The sequence below is a fragment of the Lepidochelys olivacea genome (assembly GCF_965140295.1).
Source record: "Lepidochelys olivacea isolate rLepOli2 genome assembly, chromosome: 8".
NCBI classification, from domain to species: domain Eukaryota; kingdom Metazoa; phylum Chordata; order Testudines; family Cheloniidae; genus Lepidochelys; species Lepidochelys olivacea.
The window spans coordinates 66,005,867-66,022,120 of record NC_140418.1 but is presented as its reverse complement, the minus strand read 5'-3'; the positions used below and the strand labels follow the sequence as shown (position 1 = coordinate 66,022,120).

The 16,254-nt window shown below is 45.0% G+C and overlaps 1 protein-coding gene across 1 annotated transcript in view; it reads left to right on the top strand.

Annotated features, from left to right (window-relative positions):
* KIF14 (kinesin family member 14) overlaps positions 1-16,045 on the top strand; it is a 69,333-nt gene extending 53,288 nt beyond the window's left edge. The window contains exons 29-30 of the mRNA XM_084636438.1: positions 1,016-1,154; positions 12,375-16,045. Coding sequence (XP_084492564.1) covers positions 1,016-1,154; positions 12,375-12,757 — 522 coding nt within the window. The 3' untranslated portion in view covers positions 12,758-16,045. The remainder of the gene's footprint in view (positions 1-1,015; positions 1,155-12,374) is intronic.
* The last annotated feature ends 209 nt before the right edge of the window (positions 16,046-16,254 follow it).

Sequence of the window (16,254 nt, the reverse complement as noted above, 5' to 3'; positions counted from 1 at the left end):
TCAATGACAAAGGAAAACTAGGAATAAATTGTCACTTTTAAAAATGGCCAAATTAAGTGAGGTGACCTAAGGTTCTGGGGGTGCCTGTTAATAATCTGATAAAATGGATGATGTAGAGATGGCAGAATTTGTTGGCAGAATTTTTGAGGCCATTTCTGGCTAGAAATGAGTGAGCATCTCCAGAGGGACTTAGTTTTAGATGTTTGATTATTGTGTTGTGGATTGAAATTCAGTATTGACAAATGAAAGATAATATACATTAGATGGTATAATTTGAATTGCTCATAGATTTTTTTTTGGTTCTAAATTGACTGTAATAACTCAAGGAAAAGACCTGCAGAGACTTTCGAAGGGCAGATAGGCGCCTAACTACTATATGTGCCTTTGAAAATCACCCCCTGACCCCATGTCACTCTGGACAGCCCAGTGAATACATCTGCTTGTTGTTCTGGTCGTCTCATCTCTGAAATTATACAGCAGAAATACAAGTGGTTCAGAGACCAACAAAACACTGTCAATTATAAATTAAAGATTATATTCATTTTATTTTCTATTTGATCTATCTGAAATCGTTGATTTACATAAATTTAACTTATCAAACACATTTTTATTTATTTCAAAATGTCGTGTTAGATACTAGTAGAACATTCACTGTGTACGCAATAGCTTACAGCCTTGACTATTAGCACCGGGATTTACTTTGAATCGGGAATGGAATATTGACCAATTTATTGGTGTTATCTATCCCTTGAATGTCAAAAATGTTCTAGGATCTTACAGCTCCAGCTGGTGATTTTAAGACTGGCAGAAATTGCAAATCTTGCCAAAATTGTATTTTGAAACATAACATCTTCAACAACCCAACATCCCCATAATACATTGCAATAGTGAAGTGCAAAACTATGAACGCTGGTGTGACATTTGAACCCATGACCACATTTGCTATCAGAACGCAAACCACTAAGCATTACAGATGTCTCATAGCTTTCAAATAAATTGCTCTTTATTAATACAGAGAGAAATGGGAACTCAATTAACAAAAGAAGAATCTGCCCACCAGGAACTAAAGAAGGCAACTAATCTTGCTTCTGAATACTTGGAATTAGAGCAGTGCATAGATAAAGTCTGTCAGATTATTACTACTTCATTACAAGGTATGTAGCTCAGCTTCTGTGTGTGTTGTACCAGAAAATTGTACACTAAAGGAGACCGGTGAAGTTAGAGGTTTGTGCTTTTTTTTTTTGCTTCTTTATTTGATGTATGTTGGAGGTTAGAAAAACTGATGGTTATTTTTAATCTGCCTGGTTTTTTTAGGTGGTTCTTCGAGTAGATGTAGACATGTATTCCACTTAGGTGGGTGCATGCCCAACGCAACAGAGCTAGAGAAATTTGCCTAGCAGCACCCATAGAAGGTTGGCATTTGCGCCTTGTGGCCATAGCCCCTCCACTGGCGACATGAGGCAGTGCTGCCCCAACCGTCTCACAGTTCCTTCTTCCTGCCTGTGCCTGGAGTCACAATTCTGCGTGATCTTAACTTCACAACATATCAACTGGTTTTGTTTTTCCCCTTGTATATAGTTAGTAGTGCCATTAGTGTCAGAGTAGCGTTCGTTGTAGTAGTTTGTTTCCCTCGGTGTTGTCCTCGCTGGGGTTTAAACATTATCCTTTGTGTGGGGGGTAATCCCCACATGTGGTTCTTCCTCTGCCTTGGTGCTGCATGACCTGCAGATCGTTTAAGGCAGGGGTGGGCAAACTTTTTGGCCCAGGGGCCACATCGGGGTTGTGAAACGGTATGGAGGGCTGGGTAGGGAAGGCTATGCCTCCGCAAACAGCCTGGCCCCTGCCCCCTATCCATTCTGTCCCATTTCCTGCCCCCTGACTGCCCCCCCTCAGAACCCCCGACCCATCCAACCCTCCCTGTCCCTTGACTGCCCTGACCCCTATCCACACCCCCTCCCTCTGACAGGCTCCCCTGGGACCCCCAACCAATCCAACCCTTCCCCTCCCCCACTCCTGGTCCCCTGAGTGCCCCCTCCCAGGACCCCTGTGCCTAACTGGCCCCCACCCCCCACTCCTGGTCCCCTGAGTGCCCCCTCCCAGGACCTCCTGCCCCTTATCCAGCCACCCCTGCTCCCTTACCATGCCACTCAGAGTGGCAGGACAGGCTTCTTGGAAAGACTGGGAGGTGGGCAGGCGCAAGCTGCGCTGTCCACACAGCGGCATGGCGGTGGGGGGACAGCAGGAGAGGGGCCAGGCAGGACAGTCCCGCGGGCTGGATGTGGCCTGCGGGCTGTAGTTTGCCCAACTCTGGTTTAAGAAATGGACTCAAGTGTCTTGCGACCTTCGCCTGAAGCAGCATCTGCTCGAACAGGCCATGTGGCCTGCTTCAGTATCGAGGTCTTCATTGGGTCGGAGATCACGTTCAGGTTCCAAGAGTGCTGCAGCTTCACATTCCAGAGCAGGCTTTTCTTCAGAGACACAGATGAGCCATTCCCTGTCGACTGCGCTGAGGAAAAGTTTGCATAAGATCAATCAAGACCTCTCCAGGTGAATCTTCTGCTCCCCCAGGAAAATGTGGACTGGCATGGAGTTGGTGCTGGTGCACCTAATGAAGCAGATACTTCTAATCCTTCCCTGGTACCAAACAGAAAGATTAAAAGCCATGTACTGTTGACTCCAGTTCTGGCCTCCGGACATCCATTGAGTACAGTACCAAAGAGGCAGATGCAAGTACTGACTGTTTCTATGTCGGCAGCATACCAGGCAGTTACAGACTTCCTCCACCTTTTGGTTGCGATCTCTCCTCTGGTCCAGGACTGTCATCTATAGCTCTGTTGACTGAATGAGCCGCTGAACCCTCGGGTCTGTCTGCATTGCACCCCAATGTTCACCCCTCACAGGTTATATAAGCAGGGCTGGTACCGGCTTCAGTATGGGGGACGTCAGTATCAGGAATCTCCTTGGCACTGCTGTATTCAGCACTGCAAATGCTTCTGTGGTGCCTTTCACCACCCTCAACATCAGTACTGTCAGACACTCCAGTACTGCTTCTCGCTTCCAGCACTGGCATGCTTTGTATTGATGGTACCACTTCCATCGGCACTGCCACTTCCTGCCTCGTTCTGGGCAATGAACAAATCGGACCAGATACTTGCACTCTCTGGTCTCACTCTGCCTTGATCTCAAGCCTCCTCTGCATCTGAATTGGGATCATTATCCTCCTGTTCTCCATCACCTGACCAGCACTGGGAGTCGTTGATGGACCACTATGGGTACCAAGATTGGCACACGTCCTGTGGTTGGGATGGAGGCATCTGGCCTAGCGTCTACTGGCCACCAGTGCCTTATCCATGTCTGTAGCCTACATGGAATCCGTGGGATACCCCTCAGTTGCAGAGGTCCTGCTATTTGTCTTGCTTAAAGGTGAGCTCACTGGTCAGGTCTATGGTGGTGACCGTTGACCTGCCACAGGCCCAGGCACTGGCGGTCCTTCTCCCTGTTGACATCCAGGGCCTCATCTTCATCTCTGCACAGTTCTGTGCTGGCCAGCTCATCCTTCCCTTCGTACACTGCAGTCCTTGGGGGTGGCCATGCCAGTATTGTGGGACAGATTCCACAGGAGAATGTAGTCAGGCTTGGAGTTCAGCCAGTCCACATGCCCTCCCCTCAGTGCTCTCCAAGTACCCATTTGGTCTCCTTGGTGCAGAGCTCTGTTCCTGTTGTTGCTCCTCTCCTCATCTTCCCCCCTTTGCGGGACAGGCTGGCCTGCTTTCACAATGCTTGGGGCTCGATCACCACTGACAGCTGAGTCCTAAGTGCTCTCAGATCAGGTTATGCCATCCAGTTCCTCTCCACACTTCCACCCCATCCATCCTCCCCATTCCTCTTCAGGGTCCCCCTCACAAAACAGTGCTCCTTGAGCAGGTCTGCTCTCTACTGGCTTTGGGAGTGGTGGAAGAGGTTCAGCTGGAATACCAGCGTCACGGCTTCTACTCCCAGTACTTTCTGGTACCCAAATTCAAGGGAGGGGTAAGACCTTGACCTTCATGGCCTCAACAAATATATCAGGTCTATGTCACTCTTATCGACTATTCTCCCTGCATAGTCTCAGAACGACTGGTGGTGTGCTCCGAACCTTCAGGATGCCTACTTCCATGTGGCAATTTTGCCAACCACAGAAAGTTTCTTCAGTTTATCGTGGCGGAAGGCTACTGTCACTACACAGTGCTTTCATTTGACCTCTCTTCTGTACACCAGGTTTTTACCAAGTGCATGGTCATTGTTACAGCATATCTCAGGAAGAAGGGAATTCACATCTTCCCATATGCGGACGACTGGTTACTTAGGTGCAGATCCAGAGAGGAAGTTCTTGCTCACATCAGCACCACACACTGTTTGCTCGACTGTCTGGGTCTCATAATAAACACCTGGAAATCAACCTTTGTTCCCACTCAGAAAACAAAGTTCATTGGGGCTCTGTTAGATTCTGTGATGTTGAAAGCATTTCTGCTGACCAACCGTTTTCAAACAGTTCTCTGTCTTTGCCTCATTCTGCAGTCTCAGCCTTCCATGACCGTTCAGATGTATCTGAGGCTTTGGGCCATATTTCCACTTGTACACAGGTGGTCCAGTTTGCAAGGCTGTGCCTTCACTCCCCTTCAAATGTGACTAAGAGTGATTTACTATCCCAGTCTTCACCCTCTAGACAGACAGGTCAGTCTTCCTTTACAGTGCTAGACTCCTTGCAGTGGTGGATGTGTCCAGAGAACATTTGCCAAGGTGTTCCCTTTGTCCGGTCTTTGCCAACCAGATTGTTTTTTACTGATGCCATGCTGATGACTTGTGGGTGGTGCACCTGGGGGCCCCTAAAAGTGAAAAGGCTGTGGTCGGAGTAGGAGGCCTCACTCCATATCTACTTGCTGGAGCTTCAGGCCATCTACAATTCATGTCATGCTTTGTGAGACTGTATTAGAGACTTGGTGTGCATATTTACATCATGATGCTATTGTCTTTATTATGTGCAGCAAGCAAAGGGGAGCATGCTGCAGGTTGCTCTGATTAGAGGCAATCAGGCTGTGACTGTTCTGCGTCGAGGAGAACGTTGCTTTGATAGTTTTCACTTGCTGGGGGTTCAGAATGATCTTGCAGACCATCTCAGCAGGCATTTTTCCCTGAAGACACATGTCCTGGGTCATCTTCACAGCTTGGGACATTCCAATAATTGACCTGTTCGCTACAAGGAACAACAGGAAACATCATCTGTTCTGCTCTCTAGAGGGCATCAGTCCAAGCTCCCTGCCAGCGCTTTCCACCTCATCTGGCAATTGGCTCTCCTGTATGCTTTTCTCCTGGTCATCCTTTAGGCTTGCTCAAGATCAGGCCAGGCTCATTCTCAAAGCCCCAGCATGGCACGACCAGTGTTTGGTTCTTCTTCGAGTGTTTACTCATGTCGATCCCAATGAGGTGTGTGCGTGCCACATGCACAGAAGCCAAAGGTTTTTCCCCTAGTGGTACCCGTCGGGTCTTTTCAGGCGCCCCCTGGAGTGTCACCTCCACGGTGCCATATATAGGGTCCTGCCAACCAGCCGCCACTTCGGTTCTTCTTACCTCCTGTGACAGTTAGCTGGAACACTCATTTTCTCTTGCTTCAGCAAGCCCTCTCCCTAGTAGTCCTCAATTGTTCTTTGTAAATAGTTAAATTAATTAGTAGTTTTAGTTAGTTTAGTCACAGTATAGTTAGAATTCCAGTAAGGAATTGTTCTGGGGGTTACCCCCTCCTCTTTTTTCTCTACCCTCTCCCACCACCGGTCCCTAGGGTTTAAACCCTGCTTAGCTTGTAACAAGCATATGCCCAGGAGTAACCCTCACACTTCCTGCTTGAAGTGTCTGGGGGAATTTCATCAGAAGGACAGTTGCAAGATCTGTAGGGGATTCCACCCCAGGTCTCAAAAAGAAAGACCAGTGGTGAAAAATCCTTCTGATGGAAGCTGCCCTCCATCCTCACTCGAAGCAGAGTTTGGCCGAACCTCAACATTGATGTGCAGTGCCCCGGCATCAACATGGGAGACTTCGGTGCCGAGAAAAGACTCTCATAGAGACACTCAACACCAGCAGGGCACTCTGAACAAAGGCTCCATACATGGTAGCACGTGGCACCACTTCCAGTCCCCAGTGCTCTGCAAGAAGACAAAGCCAAATAGGGGACATTCACCCACACTAAGACCAGGACGGAAAGACTCAAGCGCAATGAGACCCGTGTCCCAACAAGGGGTCAGTCGAGTTCAGCTCTGCAGGACTCCCCTCCTGGGAGAGTCGCAGAGAGGCTTTGGAGCTGCCCTCCATGCCATAGACCTTTTGAGGCAGCAAGAGACCTCATTGCCTTCACGGCAACACTTCCACGCCCAGGCAAGATCGGGCACCAAGCTCAAAAGCAACAGCTCCCCAAGACCCTCGGTGCCATCCAGAGGCAAATCACGTTGGTCACAATCATCTCAGCACTGATCCCCGTTACCTTCAGGCAGCAGACTGGCAGTGGAATCGCACTGGTTCCCAATGTCCTGGCACTGCTCCCCTGCACCGGTGGCACTGCTTCCCCATGGTCCTCTCAGAGCAAGTCCTCACAATTGGAGGTGGAGTCCTTTTGTGTCCAGGCAGAGCCGGCACAAATTGGAGCGCAGACGCTCGAGGTCAGACAGGGAGAGACAGCAATTTTCCCCCATGCCATAGCCTGCGCAGTGGCAGGCTCCAGCCCAATGGTCGTTTTGGACCCCCTGGCCATTCTATTAAAGCCAGGGGTCCTATTCCAGGAGTTCGGTGTCGGTGGCTTTGGAAACCCTCATATCTTCTCCACCTCCCTTGGTGCAGGACTAGCCACCCCATGCTGCACTGGAAGACCCAGTACCGTGCAATCCTCTCGGCATTATAGAAAGAGCTGGTCCCCGTTAGAGCCTCATCATCGCCAGACAAAGCAGTGGCCGGAACCTCCACAGCTCCTGTACTCAAGGAAGGTAGGGTCCACCAACAACTCCTGAAGAGAGTGGCCCAGAACCTGAGGCTTCAGCTTGAGGAGGGGTCTGAGTCCTCGGACCCCATGATAGACATCCTGGCCCCCTGGGAACCCTCCTGAGTAGCCCTGCCACTCATAGAGACCACACAGGATACCACCAAAACGTTGTGGCAGACCCCCACCTCCATGCCCCCAATAGCGAAAAGGACAGAGAGGAAGTACTTTGCCCCCTCTAAAGAGTTTGAACATTTTTATTCACACCCACCACTGGACTCCTTAGTGGTGGCAGCAGTGAACAAATGTGAACGTCAAAGGCACCAAGGATCCTCACCTAAAGCCTGAGACATGAAAAAACTGGATCTCTTCGGGAGGAAAGTCTGTTCTACTGGGAGGCTCCAGCTTCAGATTTCGAGCCAACAGGCGATCCTCAGCAGGTGTAGCTTCAATTCCTATGGGGCTATGTCAAAGTTCATGGAGCTTCTGCCAGAGGACTCAATGGCAGCGTTTTCTGCCGTAGTGGTAGAGGGTAGGCTTGTGGCACAGGCTTCACTACAGGCAGTCCTGGATGTTGCCAATTCAGCCACTTGGACCATGGCTTCAGCAGTGGCCATGAGAAGGAGCTCCTGGCTGCAAGCATCAGGGCTCCCATATGAGGTCCAACAGACCATCTCTGAGCAAATGGACTTGTGGCTTCGTAGCCTTAAGGACTCAAGAGCCACTCTCAGTTCCCTTGACCTTCACACCCTGGCAAGGACCATTTTAAGCCCCCGCCTTGATTCTACTAACCTCAGAATAGGCAGGACTATTCTAAAATGTATAATAGAAACCACAGGAGGAGGCCTCCTCCTTCATCTCAGGGCTCTGGGCAGGTGAAACAGCCCTCTGGACAAAAATAAACCTTTTGAACTGGTGCACCCGAGGGCAATGCACCAGTTCAAACACCATATCCAATGATCCAATCCTTTTTGTGCTGACTGTCCAACTTCTACCATGTGTGGGCCCAGATCACGTCAAATCGCTGGGTGCTCCACATGGTAGAACTGTGATATTCTCTCCAGTTCAGCTCCCTCCCATCCTCTTTCTCCGGACCCTCTTCAGGGACCTCTCTCATGATCATCTTCAAATTCAGGAGGTGCAGTTGCTCCTAAGAGCAGGAGTGGTGGAGGAGGTTCCTCGGGAGCTAAGGGGCAAGGGATTCTACGCCTGTTATTTCCTAATCCCGAAAGCCAAAGGTGGTCTCAGACGTCTCCTAGACCTGCCAAACCTCAACAAGTTTATGAAGAAGCTGAAGTTCCACATGGTTTCTTTGGCCTCCATTATCCCTTCTCTGGATCTGGGGACTGGTATGCAGTCCTTGACTTGAAGGACGCATACTTTCATATATCCATAACCTTGTCTCCCAGAAGGTTTCTCAGGTTTGTGGTGAACCACAATCACTATCTGTTCACGGTACTCCCTGTCAGCAGCATCTTGGGTGTTGACCCAGTGCATGGCAGTTGTGGCCACTTTCTTGCAGAAGCACCAGGTGCAGGTACCTCAATGACTGGCTGATCAAGGACCACTCCAGAACACAAGTGGAGGCGCATGTAAACCTGATAAGATCAACTTTCAATGAGCTTGGCCTACTAATGAATGTGCAGAACTCAACACTATCCTCCACACAGATGACAGAGTTCATAGGGGCAGTGTTGGACTCCAGACAGGCTAGAGCATTCCCAATGGAATCACGGTTTCAGAGCCTATGCAACATCTTACAAGATCTCAGACAATTTCCTACCACTACAGTAAGGAATTGCCTGAAGCTCCTTGGTCACATGGCCACCTGTACTTACGTAGCGTAGCATGCCAGACGGAGACTCCAACCCCTTCAGGTGTGGCTAGCCATCGGTGTATTGACCAAACCAGGACAGTCTAGCAATGTAGTCAACTTTCCTGGACGGTTCTCAAGTCTTTCCTATGGTGGCTCAACCTGCAAGTTCTGTGTGCGGGGATTCTCTTCTCCGGACCTCAACCATCACTTTCCCTGGTCGTGGACGTGTCAATGATGGGGTGGGGAGCGCATCTGGGGGACCTCAGGGCCTCTGGTCCTAAGCAGAGCTCTCACTTCACCGCAATGTCAGAGAGCTGAGGGCAGTCCGTCTGGCATGCCAGACCTTCCAAGCAGGTATCTTCAGCGGCATTCCTGGTCCAGGTTCTGACCCAGGAAATCTGCAAGGCTGCAACATGGTCCTCAATCCACACTCTTACTTCTCACTACGCCATTACCTAGCAGACTAGGGACGATGCAGACTTCAGCAGAGCGGTGCTTCAACCAGTGAACCCATGAGCTCCGCTGCTGCCTCCATGTTCCTGATTGGGAGTCAACATGACCAAGCACTTGAAGAAGAAAAACAGTTACCTGTCTTTCGTAATCGACATTCCAAGACCCACCCACCTACCCTTCTGTCAGAGCAAGAAGGAACTGAAGAGGCAGCAGGTCGGCAGGACCCTATATATGGCGCCATGGAAGTGCAACTCTAGGGAGCACCTGAACCAACCCCACAGGTACCACAAGGGGGAAAACCTTCTGGCTATTGTACATGTGGAAAACTCTCACATAATTGGAATGGACATAAGCAACACATCTTGAAGAACAACAGTTACGAAAGGTAGGTAACCATTTTTTCTCTGGCCTTCTTGCACTGTTTAGTCAGCCTCCTATTCTGCTTCTTCTCCATCCCAACTTACTCACTCAAAACCAAGTCTGTGCCTTGCATCCTGCACTCAAGTCCCTGCATCACGTGGCATGGATGAATGAGGAGGAAGAGCAGTGTTCAGTGGCTGTTCAAAAAGTTGTCCTCAACAGTAGAAAACCCTCCACCAGGATGGCCTGTTGCTGAAAATCACTTCCATTTCACTGTGGTCACTAGCCTGAGGAGGCCAGCATTGCTTGGATTCTATCCAGGACATTTTGGAGTACCTGCTGCACCTTCAGCTGGGGCTTGTGTTTAGTTCATTGAAAGCGCATCTGGTAGCAATTTTTGGCATTTTATTCCCCCCCCATTCAGAGAAGATCAGTCTTCTCCAGTGCCATGGTATCAAAATTCTTAAAAGGGCTCCTTCATCTACATCCCTCCAGCCCGGGAGCCAATTCCTCTGTGGGACCTTAACTCAATCCTTGCAGCCTTAATATAATCTCCATTTGACCCTCTGGCATGTTGTCCCTTTTTGCCATTGTGTTAGAAAATTTCATTCCTGGTAGCAATAACATCCACACAGAGAATGAGAGTTGCAGTCTCTGAGGGCAGAGCCTCCTTATACACAGTTCTCCAAAGACAAAGTGACTTTACAGCCACACCCAAAATCTTTATCTAAAGTGGTTTCTCAATTTCATTTGAACAAGGTGGTCTATTTACCAGTATTCTTTCCTAAGCAGCATTCATCTATAGATAAGCAGCATCTACACACCTTAGGTGTCAGGCAATGTCTAGCCTTCGATGTGGACAGGACTAAACTGTTTTGTGCTTTGCCTCATTTGTTTGCATCATATGCAGATTACATGAAGGGTCAAACAGAATCTTCACAGAGGACGTCCAAATGGGTAATATCCGGTATCAGGACTGCATATGAAATAGCTTACTTTATGCCCCAACAGCACGTGCAAGCAACGTCTGTAGCATTCCTCAGTGACATTTCCATATTGGACGTAGGGCTGCTATGTGGTTGTCGATACATTCATGAACCATTATGCCACAACCATTATGCCTTCCAGGGTGGATGCAGGCTTTGGTAAGTCCTTTTTTCCCTGCAGTCCTTGTTTAGGTAGACTTTGAGCCCTGCTTCCAGGGCAGTGGGAGGTGTACTGCTTGTGAGTCACCTAAGTAGAATGCATGTCTGCATCTACTAGAAGAAACAGTTACTTACCATAACTGTGGTTCTTTGAGATGTGATGCAGACTTGTATTCCTCAATCCACCTTCCATCCCCTCTGCATCAGAATCTTGTTTCTGGGTATTCGGTGCAAAGGAACTGAGGAGGGTCGGGGCAGTGCTGCTTCGTGTAGCTAGGGGAAGGGCTACGGCCATGAGGTAGAAGCGCTTCCCCTTTAAGGGCGCTGCTAGGCAAACTCCAGCTGTGGTGAGCTCGGTGTGCACATACTTAAGTGGAATAAATGTCTGAATCACCTCTCAAAGAACCATACTTACAGTAAGTAACCGTTTCCTGTGCCTATCAGTATCTTCCTTGTTTCTCGTGTCTTCTGGAAGTGATTTGGGGTCTTCCTCAGCCCTTACCTGGAGGAACACAGTGTTGAATCTTTAATGAAATCTTCTCTTCCCACTCTTTGTTAGGCATTCAAGTTAAATAGGTTTTAACAATAACAATATTTTAAACTGTCTGATTAATATCTCACCCTTCCCCCCCAACACCCCCGAACAAAATTTTTTCTTTTAATAACAAGGGTGTCATAAATGTACTAGTTCTCCAGTCACCAATATAATTTTTTTAGGAAAAGGGTAAACTAGAGTTGAATTTGTAAGGTGATGACAAGTAGGAGAAAAACTTTTTGTTGAAAAAACAGTTCCAGGCATAAAGAAGCAGGTCACCTTTAACAGAATTTAAAGTATTTGTTCCATCACTTCAACATTAATAAGAAAGAGAATTTACAAGTTTTAAGTCATTTACAACTGCTGACATAGTTAATTACTGTGTTTTCACATTCCTGGTTTCACGTGACCTGATAATCCTAAGGTAACTTTCCTTTGCATCCAGCCTTCCTTATGTTTAATTTTCTGTCATATAAGTTACAGGGTAAGGGACCAGGCACAAATAAGCAAATTAAAACCATTGTTCCCATGATACTCTAGGTTGATCTGGTGGACTATATCAGCATTTCTTTGGTGGCTCTTGAAGAATTTAAAGATTCATATGAAAAAAAATAAGTTTTGTTACTACACATGGTTGAGGAAAGAACTTTACAAATAGTGAACCAATAGGATGCTATCCTACTGAGTCTAGAGACAGACTAAAACAATATCTTTATTCCATTCATATCAATTCATTGTTGATTCTGAAGCCTAATTAAAAAAAACGAAATGTCAAATTTTAACCATTTCACTGCTGATCATGTTACAGAAAACTCCCACTAGCTTCTTTTGGATTATAGGAATACCTGCTGATTGCGTCAGCCTGAGACTATAGGCAAAGTCTTGAGCCTTTTTTTTCCCCAACTGACTCCTCATGTTAACGTCATAGTCTCACAATAGATTTACTAACATACTTTCAAAATACGGTATTGTTTCTAACAGAAATGAAAGAAAAGATGTGCATGGAAGTCACATGCTGCTTAGCAAAGTAGTAGCATTGGTTCTTTTTGCTTTTGTACTCCACAGGATCATACAGAAATACAACTCAACTCAGAAGCTATACAGAAAAGATTTGCATCTTAGTTGGGCATTTTAATAATTACTGCACTTTATTTAGCTTGCCTTCTGCTTCAGCAAACAGTCCTCACAGAACAACCAAGTCTTTTATGGTCACTTCTGAATTGGATTCTCTCGCCAAGTCACTCATTATAAGTTTTGAACTTGAACAAGGACATAATTCATTGGCATCTCAGACCATTTGTATGCAAAATAGCAAGACTGAAGAAAAACAGCTTGAAACTGGTGAATCTACTTGGAAACAGAAAGGGGTTCCAAAATGCGAATATAAACCTCAGCCTTCAGCTACAAGTTCAGAGAAACTTTCATCCAGTGGGATACAGTGGGTATAAAATTAAGGCATTAAATATAGTAGACTCCTGCATGTAGGAAAAAGTAAACATTATGAGCTATCTTTTTTTAATGAAAGAGAGACAAGGAGGGCATCTGTTTTTGGGGGGGGGGGGGTTGAGAAGGAAAAATAATATATCTCGGAAGGTTGAAATGTGTTGGTAATTTTATCAAGAGCATGGACAGTGTTGTGTGAAAGTAGAGGACTTGGGGTACAAGAAGATATGGTACATTGAATTGCACAGGAACAAATGTAAATCCAGAAGACTTTACATTAGACTTACACTTAAGAAAAGTACAAACATGTGAGTATTTTTATTCAAACCTATATCTAACTGTAGTAAATTATAGAGCAACGTACAAGAAGTAACCAGACAGTGGGTTAAAATCTAGTCCAAGAATAATATGTAAATAAAACAAAATTATTGAGAAAAGCTAGGAAATTCAGTGTTAAAAATGGGCACTTTATCCTCCATTCATAATGTAGCCTCACTTTAATGCATGATGATTTATTAAGGGTGCAGTGTCATCCTTACCACTATATTTCCTGGCTTTTTTATTTTTGGTTTGCCAGCTTTAGTATTTTTGAGAGAGGTTTTTGGTATCTGTTTTCTTAGGAAAGATGTGAAAGGCTACAAAAATTATTGGGTAAACACACATTTAAGGGGATAATAGGTTTATAATCCCTCGGAGTAACGGCGGGGGTTACAGAGCTCAGATAACATTAATGCAGATTGACTATAATGATTCATGTTTCAAAGTATATAACAAAAAACAATTTTCCTTGGTTTTAAATCATTTTTAGTGCTATGCATAGAAGTTTAGAGGCATAACACTTTTCAAATATACAAATAAGTCACCATGTGAGGCAGCTGAGAATTATGTTGACATGCAGCCTACACTTAATATGTTCATACTGAAATCTTAAGGCCAGGTTGAGCCTAGCTCTTTGCAGGTGCACAAAGGAGAGGGAAGGATACAAGGCATCTTTCCCAGAACCTCATGCTCCTGCATAGGTACAGGGCAGAATCTCAGACTTCAGGAAAAGCAAGGATTCTGGGTGAAATCCTGATTCCATTGACTTCAGTGGGGCGAGGGTCTTTCCCTCTCAGTCCAATGCTGGCAATGGGCTTACCAAAGTGGTTGAGGACATGGCTATCTTCTCCTCTACACCAGTCACTAGACTAGCCCACTGCATCCCAACTGATATTGGCTGCTTCTGGGAGCTTTGGCTAGCTACAGTCTGGCCCTAGTTGTACTAATGTTGAAAGATTTATAAGAATATCTTGGTGACTTGTTCTCAGATCACTTATTATAGTGTTTACTTCCTTGTTCCTTTGTGAAATATACTCAGTTGTGATTCTCTGCAAGGATAAAAGCAGATACCTTTGAGACTATTTCATTTTTTATAATAGCTAGAGTAATAGAAGCAAACGTGGACTAAATCTAGGCTACAATGTGTCAAACTGATAAGCAGCTTTTCTCCTTTCCACACCCCTTTTGAGTTGGCTGTAGTTTAAAAAAGCTATAGTACTCCTAGGTAGAGCTAATGATTGCTGTGAAAATCAAGGATAATGGTGCATTTGAGAAGTGTTTGTTCTTGAACACTTGGAACTGAGAGATCATAACACAACATGTTCTAATCAGAGCAACTGATTTGCTCAGTGGTGTTGTCCATCCTAGTAATGAGTGACATTTACTGCCTGTTGTCAAACCTTTCAACCAAGTATTCAGGGATAGCGTGTCTCTTGATAGATTCCCCCCACACTCCCTTTTGGAATGTAAAACTTCCTCTCAAAGATAATTACCTCTCTTGATTAAATTCAGTCACCAGATCCATGCCATTTTTGTTCTTTGTTCCTTTCTCAGCATTTCACCTGGTCTTGTTAGTCAATGCTTTATTTGGTTATAGTGTGATGGAGCAGAAATGGTGCTATCCAACTTTGGACAGAGCAGGTGAAATCCTGGCCCCATTAAAGTCAATGGCAAAATTCCAATTGACTTAAGTGAGGCTAGAATTTCACACAGCAAGTAGTAAAGTCTGAGTACACCAGAAATTATCCTCATTTAAGTGATATAAGTGAACAAAAAGACAATAACAATATAAAAAACTTATCCCCTGTGACTTTAGTAATTGGATGTTAAGAATTATTATAGGATGAGGTTTTTGTATTTGGGAAGCTGTAGTTATATAATAAGCAAGCAAATATACTATATGCCAGTAAAAGGATAAAATGCACTCCTTTTGCAGTCATTTCTTGAAGTCCTCTTGAATGAAGTAAAAGATCTGCAAAATGTGATTTTATACTACAGCAACTGGAACACTAAGTGACCTGAAAAATTGGCTGTAAGTTAAGTGACTAGAAAATCAATCACCTGTTTTGTCAACTAGAAATTTTTGTTTTCCACTTTAAATTTTGTCCAAATATTTTGTGAACAGTAATTCAGTGATTTTGGCAACCACTGTATAAACTGTATTTCTCTGGTCTTTGCTATTGGGGAAATAAAAGCTTTGCTTCAGTTTGTAGTGCACATACAGTACTCTCCTTAAAATTCATATAATTTAATATCTTTTCCAGAAATGTTTTGCAGTGCAGTTATGTTTTGTCAATGTGTTTTTCAGAAACATTAACAGAACATTTTTATTGCTAGGAGCATTTGTCATTGTATCACATAAAATGTGATATTGACTCAGTTAATCACTTTCCATTTTCATTGAGAAGAAATGTAAAAGTTTATTCATAGTTTGACATAATCTGCTATTAGGAACCTTTGTGTGGCTTTAAAAAATCAAAAAGCGGAATCAAACATATGTTTACACCTTGTGAAAAAGTGCTATTTTGTATTTGACTGAACTTTTAAAAATGTAATTTGCTGTTCAGAATCATGTACTGTGTATATAACTGTAAACTATTGTAAACAGTAGAATCAGATTGTTGAACTGAGATCAAAATTGCTATAATTTAAGACACTAGTAAACATCCTATTAGTTTCCATTTTTATAGTTGCTTTGAGACCTATCTATGGTACACCTGCTGAGAACATAATAGTGTGTTGCAAAATGATAAAATATTCCACAGAAAGCTAAACAAATCAAATGTCTGGGGTGTTTTTTTAGGGGGACTATTTCACACTGAAACAAGGTTCTTTAGTTTTGTCTCTGTTAACACACAGTATCGTTACACAGATGCGGGTTGGGGAGACAGAGTTCGAAGTAATACTGTAAGTTAGTGTATGATGAAATCAGATCTCAGTTCAATGTAATAATACACAAGCTTTTTACTTTTTGAGCCAAGATTGGTGGCTTTATTGTAGTCTCAAGTTCACATGGCAAAACCTTCCTGGAAGGTTTTCCATGGCACGTCTGGGAAGCTAATTAAATCCTTGTTTGTTTGACAGCTCGATAATAGATTCCTTTCTCTGGGAAAAGTTTCTTATCTTGTCAGAAATTCTATAGCTAGGACAGGGCATTTTGAGCACCCACAATTCCCACTAAAGT